The sequence below is a fragment of the Procambarus clarkii genome, chromosome 32 (assembly GCF_040958095.1).
Source record: "Procambarus clarkii isolate CNS0578487 chromosome 32, FALCON_Pclarkii_2.0, whole genome shotgun sequence".
Classification (NCBI taxonomy): Eukaryota; Metazoa; Arthropoda; class Malacostraca; order Decapoda; family Cambaridae; genus Procambarus; species Procambarus clarkii.
Window position 1 is genome coordinate 37,848,594 of NC_091181.1, and position 25,067 is coordinate 37,873,660.

At 44.6% G+C, this 25,067-nt stretch overlaps 1 protein-coding gene across 1 annotated transcript; it reads right to left on the reverse strand.

Annotated features, from left to right (window-relative positions):
- Positions 1-22,745: 22,745 nt before the first annotated feature.
- LOC138370525 (S-antigen protein-like) lies at positions 22,746-23,513 on the reverse strand. The gene has a single exon (XM_069334909.1). It carries the CDS (start codon positions 23,511-23,513, stop codon positions 22,746-22,748), a length of 768 nt encoding a protein of 255 aa, XP_069191010.1.
- Between the last annotated feature and the right edge of the window lie 1,554 nt (positions 23,514-25,067).

Consider the following 25,067-nt stretch of genomic DNA (forward strand, 5'->3'; position numbering starts at 1 on the left):
GCTCCCGAAACTTCCCGCCCTGACGCTGTTATATCCTGGAGCAGCTGAACCTGTTCCCCATGACACCCTCTTCGGAGGCCTTCTCCCAATCCCACACCAGGTCCCTTTAAACCACCCTTCCAGGTCCCTTTAAACCACCCTTCCAGGTCCCTTTAAATCACCCGCCAGGTCCCTTTAAATCCCCCACTAGGTCCCTTTAAATCCCCCACCAGGTCCCTTTAAATCCCCCACCAGGTCCCTTTAAATCACCCTTTCAGGTCCCTTTAATTAAATCACCCTTCCAGGTCCCTTTAAACCACCCTTCTAGGTCCCTTTAAACCACCCTTCCAGGTCCCTTTAAACCACCCTTCCAGGTCCCTTTAAATCACCCACCAGATCCCTTTAAATCCCCCACCAGGTCCCTTTAAATCCCCCACCAGGTCCCTTTAAATCCCCCACCAGGTCCCTTTAAATCCCCCACCAGGTCCCTTTAAATCACCCTTTCAGGTCCCTTTAATTAAATCACCCTTCCAGGTCCCTTTAAACCACCCTTCTAGGTACCTTTAAACCACCCACCAGGTCCCTTTAAATCACCCGCCAGGTCCCTTTAAATCCCCCACCAGGTCCCTTTAAATCCCCCACCAGGTCCCTTTAAATCCCCCACCAGGTCCCTTTAAATCACCCTTTCAGGTCCCTTTAAATCACCCTTCCAGGTACCTTTAAACCACCCTTCTAGGTCCCTTTAAACCACCCTTCCAGGTCCATTTAAACCACCCTTCCAGGTCCCTTTAAATCACCCACCAGATCCCTTTAAATCACCCACCAGGTCCCTTTAAACCACCCACCAGGTCCCTTTAAATCACCCACCAGGTCCCTTTAAATCACCCTTTCAGGTCCCTTTAAATCACCTTTCCACGTCCCTTTAACCCACCCTTCTAGGTCCCTTTAAACCACCCTTCCAGGTCCCTTTAAACCACCCTTCCAGGGCCCTTTAAACCACCCACCAGGTCCCTTTAAATCACCCACCAGGTCCCTTTAAACCTCCCCATTAGGTCCCTCTAAACCTCCCTACCAGGTTCCTTTCAATCTTTTCCCACCTTTCAGGGATATTTACGCCCATCACAACACACCGGGTCCCTTTAAACTGCTCCATTCATCATCCCTTTAAACCTTTTACGCCCCAACTGGTAATGTTAAGCCCCTGCCTCTATCCTGGTGCGCTGAGCGTGGCGGTCTCTGTATATTTATCTAACCAGGCAAATAATACTGGATGACAGAAAGCGCTACCTGCTTGTCTTCTGGGTGTCTGGCCTGTCAGTTAGACAGGCGTGGAGAACCCTCACACAAGTACTTAGTAGTACTCGACTTAAATACAACCGGCATGAAGTTTAATGATCAAACTATTGAGACTGTAGCATCTCTCTCTGGCACATCTGGGTTCCTACTTTCCAACCATGTCGTCTAATCGTCTCCGTGAGCTTGGTAAACATTCCGTGTTGAGTACTTTGTCACTGTGTGTAAGAATCTTGTTTAGTCGAGGGCGTGTGTGCTCGTGTGGATGTTTAGCAGAGACAAGCTCAGTCCTGGGGAAACATTCTCTCTCTCTCCAGTTATCAACTTAAAAGCCAGACTTAACGGCGCCCCGCTGTCTGTTGCACGCCCTCTCTTGCCCAGGGCGGAGGCAGAGTGGTGGTGGTTACAGTGGGTGGTGGTTGGTGGTGGTTACAGTGGGTGGTGGTTACAGTGGGTGGTGGTTGGTAGTGGTGAAGTCAGGTGGTAATGGTGGTGAGGGGGGGGGGGAGGGGAAGGTGGTATTGATGAAGGTATGGGGGTAGTGTTGAAGTCAGGTGATGATAGTTGTATGAAATGAAGTGAGGGAGGGGTGGTTAAGCCTGTGCCAGGTAAGTTCACTACGGGCTCACCATAGCCCGTGCTACTTGCCCCGCTCTTGTGCCAGGTAAGTTACGGGCTCACCATAGCCCGTGCTACTTGCCCCGCTCTTGTGCCAGATAAGTTACGGGCTCACCATAGCTCGTGCTACTTGGAACTTGTTCCGAATAGCTGAATCAATAACAACAACAACAGGGTGGTTAAAGTTACTGATATGATATGAAGGTGATGTGACATGAGTGAGGGATAATGTAACATGAGTGACGGAGGACGTAACATGAGTGAGAGGATGGGAAGTGATGAGGTATGAGAAGAGGGTGGAAGTCTAGCATTAAGGGGAGAAAGGAGAGATAATTACATAAAGGAGAGATAATTACATAAAGGAGAGATAATTACATAAAGGAGAGATAATTACATAAAGGAGAGATAATTACATAAAGGAGAGATAATTACATAAAGGAGAGATAATTACATAAAGGAGAGATAATTACATAAAGGAGAGATAATTACATAAAGGAGAGATAATTACATAAAGGAGAGATAATTACATAAAGGAGAGATAATTACATAAAGGAGAGATAATTACATAAAGGAGAGATAATTACATAAAGGAGAGATAATTACATAAAGGAGAGATAATTACATAAAGGAGAGATAATTACATAAAGGAGAGATAATTACATAAAGGAGAGATAATTACATAAAGGAGAGATAATTACATAAAGGAGAGATAATTACATAAAGGAGAGATAATTACATAAAGGAGAGATAATTACATATCAGCATTTCCAAATTACGCTTGCATCATAATACAATATTTACCCGATATAAAATGCAGTTTTGCGTCATAATAAAGCATTGTCTCTTACTGTCCTTCAAACAAAAAACATTAATAAAGATAAAAACAAATGTCAGCTGAGCGTAAAACTGAGTACTTTTCCAGTCAGGAAAAAACATTTAATTATATTCAGTATTTTGTTTCACATTTTATTTCTCCCCTCGTGACTGTGTTGGCTTCACAACCTTCTTTACCTGCCCCTTGTTGGTACCGTGCCGGTGTTGCTAGTACCGTGCCGGTGTTGCTAGTATCGTGCCGGTGTTGTTAGTACTGTGTTGGTGTTGTTAGTACCGTGCCGGTGTTGTTAGTACTGTGCCGGTGTTGTTAGTACCGTGCCGGTGTTGTTAGTACTGTGCCGGTGTTGTTAGTACTGTGTTGGTGTTATTAGTACTGTGTTGGTGTTGTTAGTACTGTGCCGGTGTTGTTAGTACCTTGCAGGTGTTGTTAGTACCGTGCCGGTGTTGTTAGTACCGTGCCGGTGTTGTTAGTACTGTGTTGGTGTTGTTAGTACTGTGTTGGTGTTGTTAGTACCTTGCAGGTGTTGTTAGTACCGTGCCGGTGTTGTTAGTACCGTGCCGGTGTTGCTAGTACCGTGCCGGTGTTGTTAGTACTGTGTTGGTGTTGTTAGTACTGTGCCGGTGTTGTTAGTACCTTGCAGGTGTTGTTAGTACCGTGCCGGTGTTGTTAGTACCTTGCAGGTGTTGTTAGTACCGTGCCGGTGTTGTTAGTACTGTGCCGGTGTTGTTAGTACTGTGTTGGTGTTGTTAGTACCGTGCCGGTGTTGTTAGTACTGTGCCGGTGTTGTTAGTACTGTGTTGGTGTTATTAGTACTGTGTTGGTGTTGTTAGTACTGTGCCGGTGTTGTTAGTACTGTGCCGGTGTTGTTAGTACTGTGTTGGTGTTGTTAGTACTGTGCCGGTGTTGTTAGTACCGTGCCGGTGTTGTTAGTACTGTGCCGGTGTTGTTAGTACTGTGTTGGTGTTGTTAGTACTGTGCCGGTGTTGTTAGTACTGTGTTGGTGTTGTTAGTACTGTGCCGGTGTTGTTAGTACTGTGCCGGTGTTGTTAGTACTGTGCCGGTGTTGTTAGTACTGTGCCGGTGTTGTTAGTACTGTGCCGGTGTTGTCAGTACTGTACCGGTGTTGTCAGTACTGTGCCGGTGTTGTCAGTACTGTACCGGTGTTGTCAGTACTGTACCGGTGTTGTCAGTACTGTACCGGTGTTGTCAGTACTGTACCGGTGTTGTCAGTACTGTACCGGTGTTGTCAGTACTGTGTCGGTGTTGTCAGTACTGTGTCGGTGTTGTTAGTACTGTGCCGGTGTTGTCAGTACTGTGCCGGTGTTGTCAGTACTGTGTCGGTGTTGGTAGTACCGTGCCGGTGTTGTTAGTACTGTGCCGGTGTTGTTAGTACTGTGCCGGTGTTGTTAGTACTGTGTTGGTGTTGTTAGTACTGTGCCGGTGTTGTTAGTACCGTGCCGGTGTTGTTAGTACTGTGCCGGTGTTGTTAGTACTGTGTTGGTGTTGTTAGTACTGTGCCGGTGTTGTTAGTACTGTGTCGGTGTTGTTAGTACTGTGCCGGTGTTGTCAGTACTGTGCCGGTGTTGTCAGTACTGTACCGGTGTTGTCAGTACTGTACCGGTGTTGTCAGTACTGTGTTGGTGTTGTCAGTACTGTGTCGGTGTTGTCAGTACTGTGTCGGTGTTGTTAGTACTGTGCCGGTGTTGTCAGTACTGTGCCGGTGTTGTCAGTACTGTGTCGGTGTTGCTAGTACCGTGCCGGTGTTGTTAGTACTGTGCCGGTGTTGCTAGTACCGTGCCGGTGTTGTTAGTTCTGTGCCGGTGTTGTCAGTACTGTGCCGGTGTTGTTAGTACTGTGTCGGTGTTGTCAGTACTGTGTCGGTGTTGCTAGTACCGTGCCGGTGTTGTTAGTACTGTGCCGGTGTTGTTAGTACCGTGCCGGTGTTGTTAGTTCTGTGCCGGTGTTGTCAGTACTGTGCCGGTGTTGTTAGTACTGTGTCGGTGTTGTCAGTACTGTGTCGGTGTTGTCAGTACTCTGCCAGTGTTGTCAGTACTGTACCAGTGTTGTCAGTACTGTACCAGTGTTGTCAGTACTGTACCAGTGTTGCCAGTACTCTGACCCGTGTTGTCAGAGTGAGTAAAACTGTCCCAAAGGTGCCCAAACGACCCTAGGACCAAGAGGTCATGACGTCCCCAACGATCCAAGGAATAAGATAAAAGATCTTGACAGGGAGTTCCGTCGAGAGGGACAGGAAGAGGGACAGGAGAGGGACAGGAGAGGGACAGGAGGGACAGGAGAGGGACAAGAGGGACAGGAGAGGGACAGGAGGGACAGGAGAGGGATAGGAAGCTCAGCCAGGCTCAGACAGTAGCGGGTGGTCAGGTCGGGACGGGTCGACCACCGATAATTAAAAGTCTCGTGCGTCTGTCTCATTTATGGATCCGGATCCAGACGCATTCATAATTACGTTCTTTTCCCCGGCCCCGGATGAGGTATTGGGTATTCACCGAGTTTAATTAGGCGAACGGCTTGGGATAATTAACTATGCGGGAATAACATGAGGTATTACGTCGCGTTAGTGTTCCATGTGTTGAGTGACTGGCTGTGTGTTGAGTGTCTTGTTGTGTTGAGTGACTGGCTGTGTGTTGAGTGTCTTGTTGTGTTGAGTGACTGGCTGTGTGTTGAGTGTCTTGTTGTGTTGAGTGTTTCGCTCTGTTGAGTGCTTCACTGTGTTGAATGTTTCGCTGTGTTGTTGAGTGACTCGTGTCTGTGGCGCAATACCGATGCCAGTTCCCAAAAAAATGTTTCAATTACAATACGATTGTCGATTCCGATTCTCTTCAGAAATATTGATGTATTATTTTGTTTAGCTTGTGTAAGTTAATGCTTGACATTCTGACCATGGTAAATGCACTAATAACACAATATTGAGTTAATAATAGAAAACAATGTGTAAATCCGGCTTAAGCTTCTGGAGGAAAGCTGAAAGGTGAAAAAAATTCCAATACAATAAATATGCAGTTTGTAATTTTATTTCAAATAGTGTTAATATTGCAACACAATTAAAGCATTGCTAATTCCTTTTTTACTCAGAAAAGTAATCCTTAATCGCCACAACACAAGGTAATAAGAAATACTGAAAACATTCCATTAGCCTTCAAGGGTTAGCATGTTATATACAATTTATAATGCAATAAAAATTGTAATCCCATTTCAAACAAAGTTACATTGCAACATTTTACTTAAAACAAAATTATTTTTTGGTATATAGTGAAAACCCAAACTTTACCCTCCACGATGCAAGTATAAGAGAATAAATGCAACTCTTTTACAAGAGTATAAGTTGACCAGACCACATACTAGAAGGTGAGGGGACGACGACGTTTTGGTCCGTCCTGGACCATTCTCAAGTCGATCACAATCGACTTGAGAATGGTTCAGGACGGACCGAAACGGTCCGTGGTCTGGTCAACATACTTCAGCCACGTTATTGTGACTCCTCGTCTGCAAGAGTATAAGGGTTATAGAATCAATCTAAGAAACGGAGAATCTTGATCAATTTCTCTCGATACTGATTCCGATTAATCGTCTCATTCACTTCACTTTATACAGAGCGACAAATGAAGACAACGGCTGATGTTTACTGAAGCTCTACGAATGAACGAGAAGCAAAGACGAATGTAAACATCAATAATAATAATAATAATAATAATAAAAAGAAATAAGGAGTAAATAACGGCTGAACAAATAATTGAACACTTCGGTTGAGCGTTCTGGAGAAGCCAACCGCCTCGTTACGCCACACTTAACGAACCTCCAGGGGATTTTGACCCTTGTTGTAGGGATTATTAAAGGTGAGACTGTGTTAAACCGATGAGGCGGGAGTTGTAGTGGATGGTGATGGTGGTGGTTATGGTGGTAAGGGGAAATGGTGGTAGTTGTTATTGGTGGGGGGGGGGGCTGAGGTAGAGGTAGGTAACGGTAGTAGAGTGGTTGGAGAGTTGTTTTAGATTCAGCTACTCAGAACAAAAGTTCCAAGTAGCACGGGCTATGGTGAGCCCGTAGTGGACTTACCTGGCACAGGAGCGGTTCTGTAACTGGTTGGAGAGGGAAAGAGTGGTGATAAAAATGAATTGAGGGTGAAGTGGAGATGCAAGATTGAGAAGAGGATATTGGAACATAATAAGGAATCTCGAAAAGGTGCCGAAGTTTGCAACGAAACTCGTCCAGGAATTGCGAGGGATGAGGTATGCGGAGAGACTAAAGGAACAAAGCCTGACGACGCTAGAAAGGAGGAGAAAGAGAGAGTGGAGAGACATGATAGAGAAGTATAAAATACATAGGGGGCTTAACAGGGGGAAAAAAAAAGAGGAAATATTCGCAATGAATACCAATAGAACACGAGAACACGGATGGAAAGGTTGAGACTCTGATGTGTCATAGACATGTTAGGAAGTTTGTTTTTAGTGTAAGAGTACAGGCAAACACACACACAAACACACACACACACACACAGACACACACACACACACACACACACACACACACACACACACACAGACACACACACACACACACACACACACGATAACTGTCATACTGGAGCTGCTGGGGATTGTCTCTTTATCGCTGCAGATTATCAAGAATAATTAAACAGAACTATTAAGGAATAAGCTTCCACACACAGGTTAAAACAGCAGTATTAAAGCTGACATTTAATACTACCATTTGTGTAAAGGGAACTTTCTAAACGTTTATCACTGTGTTATGTTAGTTATTACCACGGGTGATAAATGTTAGTTATTACCACGGGTGATAAATGTTAGTTATTACCACGGGTGATAAATGTTAGTTATTACCACGGGGTGATAAATGTTAGTTATTACCACGGGGTGATAAATGGTAGTTATTACCACGGGTGATAAATGGTAGTTATTACCACGGGTGATAAATGTTAGTTATTACCACGGGTGATAAATGTTAGTTATTACCACGGGTGATAAATGGTAGTTATTACCACGGGGTGATAAATGTTAGTTATTACCACGGGGTGATAAATGGTAGTTATTACCACGGATGATAAATGTTAGTTATTACCATGGGTGATAAATGTTAGTTATTACCACGGGGTGATAAATGTTAGTTATTACCACGGGGTGATAAATGTTAGTTATTACCACGGGTGATAAATGTTAGTTATTACCACGGGGTGATAAATGTTAGTTATTACCACGGGGTGATAAATGTTAGTTATTACCACGGGTGATAAATGTTAGTTATTACCACGGGTGATAAATGGTAGTTATTACCACGGGTGATAAATGTTAGTTATTACCACGGGGTGATAAATGTTAGTTATTACCACGGGTGATAAATGTTAGTTATTACCACGGGTGATAAATGTTAGTTATTACCACGGGGTGAAAATGGTAGTTATTACCACGGGTGATAAATGTTAGTTATTACCACGGGGTGAAAATGGTAGTTATTACCACGGGTGATAAATGGTAGTTATTACCACGGGTGATAACTGTTAGATATCATCACTATCACCATCACTACCACAATTATTATCACAATTATTATCGATATCACTTTCACCAATATACACCATAACGAGCATATTATCTACTCTCTCTCCATGGTCAGGTTAGGTTACTTTAGGTTAAGGGTTCATTAGGTTAGGTCTCATTGCGGTTGTTGCATTAATATGATGTATTATTGACGATAATGTGAAATATGAAATTCAAAAACTATTTTAGTGTATCCGAGAATTCCGTTTACATAAAACCAAATTCTTCAAAGAAAAGGTTTTCAGCATACACTTTTTTTATAAACAAATGAACAGAATATAAGTTTTTATATTTTAAAGCAACGATTTAGAATAAAGTTGTCACTTGAGAATAATCTCTGTTTACGACAAAGGTTCACTTGCCAGTTTACAAGGAGACTATTACTGAAACCGTAATATGCTTTCAGACCATCACAAATTTCCAGGTGGTTTGAATGGTGGGGGGGGGAGGAGGGCTGGGTTTTCATGGTAATGGATTTGGTGTGCAGGCGGGTTCCACCATCACTATCGCCTTCATCATCACTACCACTATCACCCACCATTATGACAACCACCGTCACAACAATTGCAATCATATCCACCACCACCCCTACGAATACCACCGTCACCAACACCTACACCGCCACTACCACCATTACCACCACCACCAACAACAACAACAACAACAACAACACTACCAACACCACCAGCAAGAACAACAACACCTGCATCACCAACAACCACCAACTCAACCACTAACACCTACACTACCACCACCAACACCACCACCAACTCAACCACCACCACCTACACCACCACCACCACCAACAACAACAACAACAACAGTAGGTCAGAGTTCTTTTGAAGGTGATGTCCCGCGTCCTCACAATTTGTCATATTTAATTTTTTCCCAGAGGGGACACTAAAGTGTGACGTAGTGATGATACGAGAGTCGGAACCTACAAGATGGACTCCTTTATGAAGGGCCGTAAATCTGGAAGTTTATCTAGTGTATACACACACACAAGCTACAAGTTATTAGTTTATATAGGGGGAGTGAGCCCTTTGTGAAGCTCACTTGTACTGCCGTCAGATGAACATCTGTTCTGTGTAAACATTGTAGCTGAGTGGGTCACCAGCCTCTGAGGTCACAGCCAGTTATTCAGCTCCAGTTCTGATTGGTTCTCCATGTCGGTGGTTCCGTTGACCTCTGGGTTGAGACTGTGTGTAGGGATCGATGGCTGTTCTAATGTGAATTAATTGGCGTCATTAGTACGAAAATTCATTCGATGATTCATTCGTAATTCATCATTCTTTATTGGAGAATGTGAGTGAAAGTTTACATAGGATCTTGAGCCTGCACGTCCACCACTCACTGGGATCGTCGCAGAAGCACTCGATCTGTACTCCTTGGGATGAAACTAGAGAGATATATCATAGCATACACATGGAAAGCAGTGGAAGATCAGGTTCCAAACATACACAATATGCTACAGCATACAACACTGTGATATATGGTAGGCAGTGTAAAATATATCCACTGCAAATTTATGATGCAATAAAAACGTTTAGAGAGCAGTGTCTATAACTCTGCAACCTGCGGCAAAAACATCAGAAATGTCGCCCTGAATAGCGTTGGATGCTTTCAAGAGGGAATTCTACAAGTTTCTGGTGGAGTTACAAGATCAGCCTGGCTGTGATGGCTATGTGGGCCTGTAACCTCAGAGACCAGTTATAATCACCAGGAAAGTGTGGCTCCCGAAGGATGGCTGAAGGAATACAGGAACTCTCAAAATCGTTCGCAGGTAATCCAATAGAATGACTACCGAAGAATGTGCCTCAGGAAGCATGCACGTGACTTGTGGCTGCCTTGTAGTATTGACTGACTTGTCAAAAACATACCATCAGGCCTTGTACAAGACTGGAAGATTGACAGATGTGGTTGCACCTACCTAGTCTCTGACCTGTCAGGCGCCAACTGAGCCCTGTAGTGGTTGTCAGTGTAAGCTAGTAACTAACCTGTTACCGTGCACAAGGTCAGATTCAGTACACCGTCCTAATTTAAGTGCAGATTTAATCTGTCGAGGAAAAATACAGTTTCTTATCACAAAGAGCTGCATGGATCGTCCTCCCCTTCTGTAATCCTCCTCTGCAAATTTTTCCGCTTACTGTTCTTACTCTTTCTCTTCCCCTTCCACACTTCCCGTCATCCTTCCCTCTTTTTCGTTCCTCCCCTTCCCTCTTTCCCTTTTTCCTTCTGTCCTCTCTTCCTGCACTTCAACCTTTTTTCTTCCTCGGGGAAGCTTCCTTCTATAACAACAATCTGTGTTGTAAGATTATGGAGCTTCAGTACTAGACATTTGCCCATACCCACGCTCTATGTGTGTCTATACCCACGCTCTATGTGTGTCTATACCCACGCTCTATGTGTGTCTATACCCACGCTCTATGTGTCTATACCCACGCTCTATGTGTGTCTATACCCACGCTCTATGTGTGTCTATACCCACGCTCTATGTGTGTCTATACCCACGCTCTATGTGTGTCTATACCCATGCTCTATGTGTGTCTATACCCACGCTCTATGTGTGTCTATACCCACGCTCTATGTGTGTCTATACCCACGCTGTTTGTCCATACCCACGCTCTATATGTGTCCACACCGCCACCCCCGGGCGGGCGGCTATGTATCCTCATGTAACACGAATGATCCGCACCCGAGCGCTTATACAGATGATCTCATAATGGCGTGTGTGTCTCCTTTCTTGGAGGCCGAGGTGCAGACCAAGTGTTATGGGTGAAGGGGGCGAGGCGTGCCCGCCAAACACTCCCGCGGCTTTCGTTCCTGCTGTTCCCGCCTCGCCCAAGCCGTAAATATCCAATTAGATGAGGCTTTTTTTTTTTGACGTGCTCGTTGGTTTGGACGGGTCATTCTGGCGGTGTTAGGGATGTAGATGAACAGGAGATGCAAACGGGAATGATGGAGACAGGTGAGGGAGGGGAAACATTAAATCTACGAATGATTTTTTTCTCTATTTGCAGGTAAGTTGACGGAGCGACGGATGGCGTTGATGGAGGTACCGTCGACGTTAAACAACGGGCGGCGTTGATGGGAGATTTGCACGCCAACGCCTGTTATCAACGCGCTGTTCACCTCGTGCTAGTTCCTTTAATCCTTAAACACGCTAGAACATCGTGGCGAGGATCAACGGATTGATCATAGGTAATCTGAATGAATAATATTACTCGGTAATTATTTACCAAATCTCTCTTCCTGCGGCTTTCTGGAAGGTGGGTAAATTTTATCATCACTATCACAAGCTTTTCTTTTTTATCCATACCTGCATCACAAGCCTTTTTTTATCCATACCTGCATCACAAGCCTTTTTTTATCCATACCTGCATCACAAGTCTTTTTTTATCCATACCTGCATCACAAGCCTTTTTTATCCATACCTGCATCACAAGCCTTTCTTTTATCCATACCTGCATCACAAGCCTTTTTTATCCATACCTGCATCACAAGCCTTTTTTATCCATACCTGCATCAACCCTTTTTTTTATCCATACCTGCATCACAAGCCTTTTTTATCCATACCTGCATCACAAGCCTTTTTTATCCATACCTGCATCACAAGCCTTTTTTATCCATACCTGCATCAACCCTTTTTTTTATCCATACCTGCATCACAAGCCTTTTTTATCCATACCTGCATCACAAGCCTTTTTTATCCATACCTGCATCACAAGCCATAATTATGGCTTGTGATGCCTTAAAAGACCTACATCACAAGTTTTCATCAAAAGATTCTTCAGTGTTTTTAGCACGAGAGCCAAGAAAAAATTATATTTCGGAAGAATTAATTGAAATATTTTTCCTTTGGTAGTTGCCTCAGTAGCGAGGATGTCGACCCCGGGCAGACCTGGCAAGGGTACACGAGTCATACATGTGTCACACAGTGATACATTATAGTCACATGTGTGATACATTATAGTCACAAGTGTGATACATTATAGTCACAAGTGTGATACATTATAGTCACAAGTGTGATACATTATAGTCACAAGTGTGATACATTATAGTCACAAGTGTGATACATTATAGTCACAAGTGTGATACATTATAGTCACAAGTGTGATACATTACAGTCACAAGTGTCACCCAGTGATACATAATTGTCACAAGTGTCACCAAGGATAGGGGGTGCCCACTTAAGCAGGCCGTCCTCTCGAGCATTCCCAAACGTCACTAAACTGATGTGTTAAATTGCCCGAACCTAACCTCCACAACCAGTGGCTTGACATGAAAAGACAAGTTGCCAGCATATAAAAGGACGTCTGAAGGCACCACAACTGTCTAATGCTGTTACTGACGGCCACAATCATGTCCGAGTCCTGTTCTGAACGTGCCAACGTTCAGAACAGGATTTGGAACGTTTTTTTTTAATTGATTATGCATGCTTTAATACTGATATCAAATCAAATCAAATGTTTATTCAGGTAAAGTACATACATATAAGGTGAGATACAAACATTGATGGATTTATAGAGCTAGTACACACAAAGCCTGAAGCCACTATTACGCAAAGCGTTTCGGGCAGTTCCGAAATCGATTCCAATATTAAGTCTTTTTTTATCGTTATCGCAAATATTTTTTTTTTTGCAATGGTCAGAATTATATGATGTCTTGATGACATTGGTAATCATGCAGCTTAGTCTTTCAATTTGACACTCCGTACAAAATTCAACTGTTTTGCCTGACGAGAAATGTATGGAGTCATTTAACCCCGACCTAGCCTATCGAGGCCGAGGCATAGAAAACGAAAATTGTAGATTGTTTAAATGTATATAAGTACATCGCATTGTCAACGGATTGGTAGATTCCGTTGGAAGTGTAGGGTATTAGGACGGGTTTTACAATCATCAGCACCAATCATCATTATGGTTAATTATCATTTTTTAGTTGTTTAGCATTATGTATCACTTATAATTATTAGCCTTGGCTAAATTAAGTTTGGTGATTAATAATGTTAATCGGTATTATAATTAGTGCACCTCCCACACATGGTGGTAATTACTGTTTATCTTATGTTTGTAAAATGTATTGGGCCGCTCCACGGAACTGGCTCAGACTCACGCACATACAAATGGCTACTAGAGAGTAACCCAAGCAAGTGTAAAGTAATAGTTTTAGTGAGCCGGAGGCCAGATACAAGGTACAATTTGGGAGATGAAATCCTTCATGTGACAGGAAAGGAAAGACCTGGGAGATGATATCACGCTAGACCTGTCACCTGAAGCCCACATCAAAAGGATATCATGAGCGGCACATGCTAATGAGAACTGTCATTAGAAACTTGTGTGAGGAAGTGTATGTAATTACCTAAGTGTAGTTACATGATGAAAGCTGCGCTCGTGGTGTCCCGTCTTCCCAGTACTCTTTGTCGTATAACGCTTTGACATATAATATATATAGTGTAACGTGTGTGTGATATATTGTACATATGATAACGAAAATAGGTAGGGAGTCAGTACATTAAACAATCGAAGTTAGAAAGGCGCCGTCCAAGAACTAACAACTGATTCCTGCAGACAGAACTAGTAAATGCCCTTACACGCTCCAATATCCTCATGGACTTGAACACCTGGTGATTAACAGTTAAGAGGCTGGACCAAAGAGCCTAAACTCATCACCACAAGCACAATTAGGTGAATACAATCTATACATACATACGTATACACTCATACACATAGAGAACCATTCCTGGGAGTAGGCATAACACCACGCCTAACTCCGAAGGTACCTATACATAGGATAACATAGGTTATCCTATGTTATCATAGGTGATTAGGTGCCCTGTACACCAGTTGCATAGCTCTTGGCAGTATGGGTTCGAGTCACTTATGGGGTGTGAGTTTTCAGTTGCATGTATGCATGGGGACCATTCAGGCACCTATACATAGGATAACATCAGCAGCATACTCTACAATGGCAGAAATTAGAACATCGCTCGGGAACATAATTATGGAGGCATTATATTTTACATCACCTATATGAGACCAGTCTTAGATTATGAAGCCACATCATGGAACCCCCATTTAAAAAGCATTTAATGAAAGTGGAAAAGATTCAGAGGTTTTCAACTTTGCTCCTCCCAGAATTGCAAGGAATGAGTATGAAGAATGACTGAAGGAGCTGGACCTAACTGGAAAAAAGGAGAGAGAGAGAGTGAGAATACATAGGAAAAATTAACAGAGTGGAGAAAGTGATGTTCACAATGAATATCAATAGAACAAGATTGAAACTTGAGAAAGAAATGAGTCAGATATGTTAGAAAGTTTTCTTTTAACGTAAGAGTCGTGAGAAAATAAAATGAACTAAATGAGCACGTTCCAGAATTTTCCTTCTATTCATAATTTCAATAGTAGATGTGATAGTAAAATCGATTAGGAGCCATTGCTTCAGACAACCTACGGCTAGAAAGGTGGGATCCACTAACCAGAGATCAATCCTACAGGCATAATTATTTGAGTACACATTCACACGCACACACATTTATTTTTTATTTAAATAAGGGAATGGACAGGAGCCGGTCGGCCGAGCGGACAGCACACTGGACTTGTGATCCTGTGGTCCCAGGTTCGACTCCGGGCGCCGGCGAGAAACAATGGGCAGAGTTTCTTTCACCCTATGCCCCTGTTGCCTAGCAGTAAAATAGGTACCTGGGTGTTAGTCAGCTGTCACGGGCTGCTTCCTGGGGGTGGAGGCCTGGTCGAAGACTGGGCCGCGGGGACACTAAAGCCCCGAAATCATCTCAAGATAACCTCAAGATATGGAACTAATTCCGAACTTGAATAATTATAGAAAAAGAAGCCAATTATAAATCAGTAAGTGAATTATTATCTTTGAATCAATATCATTTATCTGGAGATAAAAAGTAGCTCATAGAGCCAGTGTATATAATCTTGGGACTAATTTATACATTTAGAGCAAATTTACACACGTAATGCCAATTTATATACTTGTATTCAATTTATACAGTAACAGCTTATATATATACACCTCGAGTCAACAAATTATCCACTTGTTCACTAATTACTAATACAATACTCGTCCAGGTTTTAATTACTCTTTTGGCCTTTGTCTCTCGGCCCCTTCCTTTCTTCCTCATTCTCAGCTCTTGCTCTCTGACCACACAGCCACAACGCTGTGTTACAGGTACAGCAACACAAGCATGGAACAGAACACGAAACAGCTGCTAAGTGAGCATTAACTAACAAGGATGATAAATGACTACACAACGCACTGGGAGGCAGGTGGCACACTCTTATATACGAAATGAGTTGATCAGATGAACAGTGCCCTTCCATATTGCACGGGGGAGGTCAGATGAATTGATGAGGTGAACAACTTTTCATCCATATTGCATCCGTGAGATCAGTTGAGCTGCTCAGACGGAACAGCTTCCGCGCACGTTGCATCAAGAAAAATTTCAATATGGAGAGCTGCGTCAGATACGAGAGCGGGTAGTTGGATTCTCTGAGAGATGCAGCATCCAAGGTGAAGTGGAATATATTCTGAACCTGATGAGAATTCCCAGCTGTCTGGAAGATGCTCTTGGCAATCTCAGAGATGTGTGAATGTAATTGTATGATGTAACTGATGTCATGTCTGGGATGTGATGTGATTATATATATATATATATATATATATATATATATATATATATATATATATATATATATATATATATATATATATATATATATATATATGACAGTATCAGATCAAGAAAGAAGAATTGAAACAAGAATTTCTTTGTTTCAAAGTAAATTCCTGTTCCAATTCTTCCTCCGTGGTCTGACACTGTCACATTTTTCATCACGTGTTAATTTTCGTGATTTACACACACACACATATATATATATATATATATATATATATATATATATATATATATATATATATATATATATATATATATATATAAATATATATTATATAATTATAATATTTTGCATTAATGAAGAAGAAACGGCCAGGGGAGTTTTGTACTGCATTTCTTCCCACTGATAAGCACGCTGCAAGATTGCTCATTATGAGAGACATGAGACATGTCCCTCACGACTGACATGAGAGATGTCCCTCTCGGCTGACATGAGAGATGTCCCCTCACGACTGACATGAGAGATGTCCCCTCACGACTGACATGGGAGATGTCCCTCACGGCTGACATGAGAGATGTCCCCTCACGACTGACATGAGAGATGTCCCCTCACGACTGACATGAGAGATGTCCCTCACAGCAGATCTTACACACCTCATACTGCTAACCACGGACACCACACGAGACATTTTTCGTTAATGATTTGTTTAATTCTCAATCTTTTTAGACTCAAAACTTTTGAGTTCTGAGATATGATACATCATACAAAATACTCAGGGAGATTGACAGAGTGGAAATAGACGAAATGTTCACACGGAATACCAACAGAACAAGGGGACATGGGTGGAAGCTGGAAACTCAGATGAATCATAGTGTTAGAAAGTTTTATTTTAGCGTGAGCGTAATGAGCAAATGGAACGCACTAAAGGAGCACATTGTGGTAGCAAACGCTATTCATAGCTTTTAAAACTAGGTATGCTTGAGAAGGACAGGAGTCATTACTTTAAGCAACCGAAGGCTAGAAAGGCGGGATCCAAGAACCGACATTCGATCCTGCAGGTACAAATATGTGAGTACACTCACAGCCTCCCGGGCATCTCTGGTTTTACGGTTCATACTGACAGTCTGCCGTGTTTGGTCTTAGGGTTCATACTGACAGTCTGCCGTGTTTGGTCTTAGGGTTCATACTGACAGTCTGCCGTGTTTGGTCTTAGGGTTCATACTGACAGTCTGCCGTGTTTGGTCTTAGGGTTCATACTGACAGTCTGCTGTGTTTGGTCTTAGGGTTCATACTGACAGTCTGCTGTGTTTGGTCTTAGGGTTCATACTGACAGTCTGCTGTGTTTGGTCTTAGGGTTCATACTGACAGTCTGCCGTGTTTGGTCTTAGGGTTCATACTGACAGTCTGCCGTGTTTGGTCTTAGGGTTCATACTGACAGTCTGCCGTGTTTGGTCTTACGGTTCATACTGACAGTCTGCCGTGTTTGGTCTTACGGTTCATACTGACAGTCTGCCGTGTTTGGTCTTACGGTTCATACTGACAGTCTGCCGTGTTTGGTCTTACGGTTCATACTGACAGTCTGCCGTGTTTGGTCTTACGGTTCATACTGACAGTCTGCCGTCCCTGGTTCATGGTTCCATGTCTACAGTTCTGCAATAATTCATTTGATTGCATGTTTTATAATGAGATGGGGACGAGAGTGTCTGAAGGCAAGGTCAGGCGAGATGACGCAAGGAATTCTTGCGGTTGTCAGCCGCGCCCCGTTGGGTCTGGGTGTCAGCCACGTCCCGTTGGGTCTGGGTGTCAGCCACGTCCCGTTGGGTCTGGGTGTCAGCCACGTCCCGTTGGGTCTGGGTGTCAGCTACGCCCCCTTGGGTCTGGGTGTCAGCCGCTGACCCCCGAGTACGTGGCCTGACCCCCGCAAGGTATAAAACACACGAAGGGGACTAACCACATCCTGTCTCTGAGTATTGTGATGGAATGCAAACGTCAGCTGACCTCTTAAGCCTCTCTCTTTCGTCCTCTCTCCCTTCTCCTAGGTGAGGTAGTCCCCTCTCTCATGATCAGCCCCCTCACACAGGTGAGGTAACTCTCCCTCCCCTTCTCTCATGCTCGGCCTCCCCCCCCCCCCCCCTCCACCTCACTTCCTAGTGAGGTTTTCCCGTGGTTGCAAACCTGGCGGTTGGGCTGTGTCCGAACCCCTGTCTTAAAGCCAGTGACACCTACCCCGTGGGTGTCTGGCACTACCATACCTCTACCCCGTGGGTGTCTGGCACTACCATACCTCTACCCCGTGGGTGTCTGGCACTACCATACCTCTACCCCGTGGGTGTCTGGCACTACCATACCTCTACCCCGTGGGTGTCTGGCTCTACCATACCCCTACCCCGTGGGTGTCTGGCTCTACCACACCTCTACCCCGTGGGTGTCTGGCTCTACCACACCTCTACCCCGTGGGTGTCTGGCTCTACCATACCTCTACCCCGTGGGTGTCTGGTACTACCATACCTCTACCCCGTGGGTGTCTGGCTCTACCATACCTCTACCCCGTGGGTGTCTGGTACTACCATACCTCTACCCCGTGGGTGTCTGGCACTACCATACCTCTACCCCGTGGGTGTCTGGCTCTACCATACCTCAACCCCGTGGGTGTCTGGCTCTACCATACCTCTACCCCGTGGGTGTCTGGCTCTACCATACCTCTACCCCGTGGGTGTCTGGTACTACCATACCTCTACCCCGTGGGTGTCTGGCACTACCATACCTCTACCCCGTGGGTGTCTGGCACTACCATACCTCTACCCCGTGGGTGTCTGGTACTACCATACCTCTACCCCGTGGGTGTCTGGCTCTACCATACCTCTACCCCGTGGGTGTCTGGCTCTACCATACCTCTACCCCGTGGGTGTCTGGCTCTACCATACCTCTACCCCGTGGGTGTCTGGTACTACCATACCTCTACCCCGTGGGTGTCTGGCACTACCATACCTCTACCCTGTGGTCTGATATCCAACTAATTTGCTTAACTTCGTTGGCCAATTTGCTTGAAGACTTCAGGCAACTGAATGTCGTGTATTTGATGTAAATATTCTTAGTAATTAAGATTTTGATGCCTCAGGTGAGAACAAACAGCACAATAACTCCATATTCGCCGACACGGCTCCCACATACAAGTAGGGTCTAAGACTTGAGAAAAGCATGTACAACCCACCCACCCCTATGTCATCGCTGTTCTGTAAACAAACCTGATTTAACCCACTCGTTTAATTAAACCTATCATAATCTAAATTGACATAACCGAAGGAAAATAAGTGATAACTTTTGTGTGTGTGTGTGTGTGTGTGTGTGTGTGTGTGTGTGTGTGTGTGTGTGTGTGTGTGTCTGTGTGTGTCTGTGTGTGTCTGTGTGTGTCTGTGTGTGTGTGTGTGTGTGTGTACTCACCTAATTGTGCTTGCGGGGGTTGAGCTCTGGCTCTTTGGTCCCGCCTCTCAACCGTCAATCAACTGGTGTACAGATTCCTGAGCCTATTGGGCTCTATCATATCTACATTTGAAACTGTGAATGGAGTCAGCCTCCACCACATCACTTCCTAATGCATTCCATTTGCTAACTACTCTGACACTGAAAAAGTGTCACTGTGTGTGTGTGTGTGTGTGTGTGTGTGTGTGTGTGTGTGTGTGTGTGTGTGTGTGTGTGTGTGTGTGTGTGTGTGTGTGTTTTTCACACGCCGAAAGCCTAGTGACGTCAAATTGTTTCTGCCGGTAGAGATTTAGATTTGAATCCTACTGGACACAACGGGGTAGACATAGCCTAAGCTACTCAATCCTTTCGGCGTGTATATTCTCTTCTCAATAAACTTAGTTGAAACTTTAAAAGAGTTTTGTGTTGCTCCGGTGATAGCCGGATACAAGTCACAATGTGCACAAGATACAAGTCACAATGTACACAAGATACAAGTCACAATGTACACAAGATACAAGTCACAATGTACACAAGATACAAGTCACAATGTGCACAAGATACAAGTCACAATGTACACAAGATACAAGTCACAATGTACACAAGATACAAGTCACAATGTGCACAAGATACAAGTCACAATGTGCACAAGATACAAGTCACAAGATACACAAGATACAAAACACAATGTACACAAGATACAAAACACAATGTACACAAGATACAAGACACAATGTACACAAGATACAAGTCACAATGTACACAAGATACAAGTCACAATGTACACAAGATACAAGTCACAATGTACACAAGATACAAGTCACAATGTACACAAGATACAAGACACAATGTACACAAGATACAAGTCACAATGTACACAAGACGGTTCGCCAATGTAACCTATCCTAACCTAAGCTGAGCAACATATCCTAAACGGTATATTTATGGTTTTGCACAATAGGAAAATGTTCAAGTTTCATTGAACCGTCTTGTGTAGGATTTGACTTGACCGCCGGCAAGCCATAGCTGGTGTGTGTCAAGGAAGCTCCCCCTGTCTGTCTCGACCAAGTTGACGGAGGGTTCCAACTGGGGGAAGGAAACAGTGATCTTCAATTCTAGATGACAGTGATAATTACCCGTCTGAGAGCCTCTTGGTGAGGTATGATGATTACAGTTTGTGGCAGCGATGCAGTTTGATCAATCAAGCTATGGGGAGTGGTTCGCAGCAGTTTGAGGCAAAAGACGCAATCGAGACGGACGGCCACGATTACTTTATAGCATCAGTGTTTGAACATTTAGTTATGGCTTGCCGCGGGCGAGAATACACCCTGGAAGGTGTCTAATTTGCATCAGGATGCTAGCAAAAAAGTGTCGTATGTTTGCTAGAAATGCATAAGGAACAGAGTCCAGCGATCCTGTCGGTCCAGCTAAGTGTCCTGTTTATCACACAGGTATTATTTACACGTATTGTTAGTGCTACAGTCGTAAAAGAGACGTATTAATAACACGCGAAATGAAGGCCAGGCGCCGCACAGTCAGTCAGTCAGGCATCTTGTGCCTCGGGCTAGCTAGCATTCCAGCCTGTGCTCCATGAGTGGCCCACACCTAGCACTTATTATCCTCAGTGCAGGGCCGGAGTCAAGAGTTGGTGGTGTGGGTTGGTGGTCTCCAATCATGTTCAGTTCTGTGTCAGTCAGTGCATGGGCGTGTTGTGCATTTTTTTGACAGCAGCGCCTCCATATGTAGGCGAGGTAACAGTAAAGGGGAATCAGATTGATCCGTTCTCCTGAGTGTCATGGGTCGTGTATACTGAGTGCTTGACCTTGCCAACTGAGGTCACGAGTGCATACTCGAGTGATTCTACATGCTATACATGGAGGGGGTTGTTAGCATTGTGTTTGAGTGCGTTGCTTCACTCAATAGTCACTAGTTGAGCTCCTCCAAGGTGGGTAGCGCGGTGCCGGTGCTAGTGTGCGGGTACTCACGGTGATGTGTGGGTACTTGGCTAGTGTGCGGGTACTTGTGGTGGTGTGTGGGTACTCGTGGTGGTATATGGGTACTCGTGGTGGTGTGTGGGTACTCGTGCTAGTGTGTGGGTACTCGTGGTGGTGTGTGGGTACTTGGCTAGTGTGTGGATACTCGTGTTGGTGTGTGGCTACTCTTCCTAGTGTGCGGGTGCTCATGCCAGTGTGCGGGTACTCGTGGTAGTAAGGAGCTAGTTCCAGCTCCTGGGCCCCATCTTAACGCCATTCGTCGGGTATTAAGCATCTACACTGCTCAAGGTTGTCATTGCTGCCTTCTCTCATAATGTACTCATCCTCACTCATAATGTACTCATCTTCTCATAATGTACTCATCGTCTCTCATAATGTACTCATCTTCTCATAATGTACTCATCCTCTCATAATGTACTCATCCTTTCTCATAATGTACTCATCCTTTCACATAATGTACTCATCCTTTCACATAATGTACTCATCCTTTCTCATAATGTTCTCATCCTCTCATAATGTAATCATCCTCTCATAATGTACTCACCTTCTCATAATGTACTCACCTCTCATAATGTACTCATCCTCTCTCATAATGTACTCATCTTCTCATAATGTACTCACCTCTCATAATGTACCCACCTCTCATAATGTACTCACCTCTCATTATGTACTCATCCTCTCTCATAATGTACTCATCCTCTCATAATGTCCTCATCCTCTCTCATAATGTACTTACCTTCTCATAATGTACTCATCCTCTCATAATGTCCTCATCCTCTCATAATGTCCTCATCCTCTCATAATGTCCTCACCCTCTCTCATAATGTACTCACCTTCTCATAATGTACTCACCTCTCATATTGTACTCATCCTCTCATAATGTACTCACCTCATCATGTACTCATCCTCTCTCATAATGTCCTCATCCTCTCATAATGTACTCACCTCACATAATGTACTCAATCTGTCATAATGTTATCATCTCATAATATACTCATCCTCTCATAATGTTCTCATCTCATAATGTACTCATCCTCTCTCACAATGTACAAACTGGAAAAGCCTTTGTTTTCGTCTAACCTAATCTTCAACTCATTTGTGATAAAAAGTTTGATATTTCTCCCATATAGATTGCCTACTGTTCCTTCCTAGGCCTTTAGGTGTGTTGGGAGGGGGGGGGCTATGGGGGTTGTAGTGGGTATGGGGGGGAGGGGTTCTTGTTAGGTGTGGGCCAGATGTGTACATGTCCACACTTGAGTTTGCGAAGAGTTCAGCTCTTGGGTCCCGACCTTTGCCTTTAGACTAGTATTGTACAACAGCTCTCAACCACCTTCAGTCTTCTCTTGTCCTATCCTCCTGTTCCTCTGGTCTCCTGTTCTCCTGTCCTCCTGTTCCTCTGGTCTCCTGTTCTCCTGTCCTCCTGTTCCTCTGGTCTCCTGTCCTTCTGTTCCTCTGGTCTCCTGTCCTTCTGTTCCTCTGGTCTCCTGTCCTTCTGTTCCTCTGGTCTCCTGTCCTTCTGTTCCTCTGGTCTCCTGTCCTTCTGTTCCTCTGGTCTCCTGTCCTCCTGTTCCTCTGGTCTCCTGTCCTTCTGTTCCTCTGGTCTCCTGTCCTTCTGTTCCTCTGGTCTCCTGTCCTCCTGTTCCTCTGGTCTCCTGTCCTCCTGTTCCTCTGGTCTCCTGTCCTTCTGTTCCTCTGGTCTCCTGTCCTTCTGTTCCTCTGGTCTCCTGTCCTTCTGTTCCTCTGGTCTCCTGTCCTCCTGTTCCTCTGGTCTCCTGTCCTCCTGTTCCTCTGGTCTCCTGTTCTCCTGTCCTCCTGTTCCTCTGGTCTCCTGTCCTTCTGTTCCTCTGGTCTCCTGTCCTTCTGTTCCTCTGGTCTCCTGTCCTTCTGTTCCTCTGGTCTCCTGTCCTTCTGTTCCTCTGGTCTCCTGTCCTTCTGTTCCTCTGGTCTCCTGTCCTTCTGTTTCTCTGGTCTCCTGTCCTCCTGTTCCTCTGGTCTCCTGTCCTCCTGTTCCTCTGGTCTCCTGTCCTCCTGTTCCTCTGGTCTCCTGTCCTCCTGTTCCCATTATCTTGCATGTGTTGGAACTGAACTTCAGTAGCCGGTTTTCTGCTCCGTACATTTAAGAACCTCACGTCCCCCTGTGAGTGTCCTGCAACCTTCCTGTGTCCTAGTCGGCTGGTGGCTCCTCGCCCAGCATAAAGTCCAGGGGCCAGATTCACGAAAGGACTTACGAACGTTTACATCTTTCCTCAATCTTTGACGGCTTTGGTTACATTTATTAAACAGTTTACAAGCATGATAACGTACCATTTAACTGTTGTTATTGTTATAAACAGCCTCCTGGTGCTTCGGAGCTCATTAACTGTTTAATAATTGTAAACAAAGCCGCCAAAGATTGAGAAAAGATGGACAGGTTCGTAAGTGCTTTCGTGAATCTGGCCCCTGGCTTGTTGCAATCTGTTTCCTTGAGATATTCAGAGCGATGAGGACATACGCAGGAGTGAAGGACTGGGGCTTGCGGTACTTGGTTGTGTCTGGATTACCCATTCGTAATCCACCTTGAGGTTTGCACTCGACCAGTTCAAGCTAGTAAGATATTGTCTACGCACAGGCGTATTGTACTGCGCTCTCCGCATGTGCATGCAAGTGTTGCTGAATTCATCTTTATGTCCTTGCAAGGCGCTCATCAGGTCTTGGGGGTCAGGTACCTTGGAGTTGTTCCGGGGCTTAGCGTCCCCGCGGCCCGGTTGTCGAGCAGGCCGCCTCGTTGCTGGACTGGTCAACCAGACTGTTTGACGCGGCTGCTCGCAGCCTGACGTATGAATCAGTCGCTGTCAGGTCAGGTCCCGGCTGTCTGTCGCCTGTATGCAATAGTTACAGACCCGCTCGTTCAATATACATGTTCTGTGGCCTTAAAAGTTAGATTTTATCATCTTTCTATCCTGTCTACCTCATTCTACTTTTACTAATTTCGCTCGTCTAATTTCCACTTTCGTACATAGGAAGTCACACGTTTCATTTGTGTCTACATTGTCTATATCTTTAAGAACCTTGTATGTCGTGATCAAGTCCCCCTTCAAGCTAGCTGAGGACTAGATCCTCAGGACTGAAGTCTCAGGATAAGAATCAGTCTTGATGCTTAGCCTTTGTCCAGCATCAAGACTGCTTTGATATAAAGCTTTCTGGAACTTGACAACTATTCGTTAGCTCCGTATATATTTATTATATATACTATTACCCTGTTAGTGTCTTCGGTGACATGCGTGTGTGTGTGCGTGTGTGCGTGTGTGTGCGTGTGTGTGTGTGCGTGTGTGTGTGTGCGTGTGTGTGTGTGTGTGCGTGTGTGTGCGCGTGTGTGTGTGTGCGCGTGTGTGTGCGCGTGTGTGTGTGTGCGTGTGTGTGTGTGCGTGTGTGTGTGTGCGTGTGTGTGTGTGTGTGTGTGTGAAGCGGCTCGCTTGCCTCTGGATTCGTCTGTTGCATTTCACATGACAGACGCTTAACAATGCCCCGTGCTGCTTCTGCGGCCCTAGTTAACCTCTGCTGACCCCTGCTGGTCCCCCCCCCCCCCGACCCTTGCCACTCCTTTCACATATTCCCGACTGGTCGATGGTGGTGCAGTGCGATCACACACTGTTGATTGGTTGTGTGGACACTGTAGGCCGTGGGATAGGAC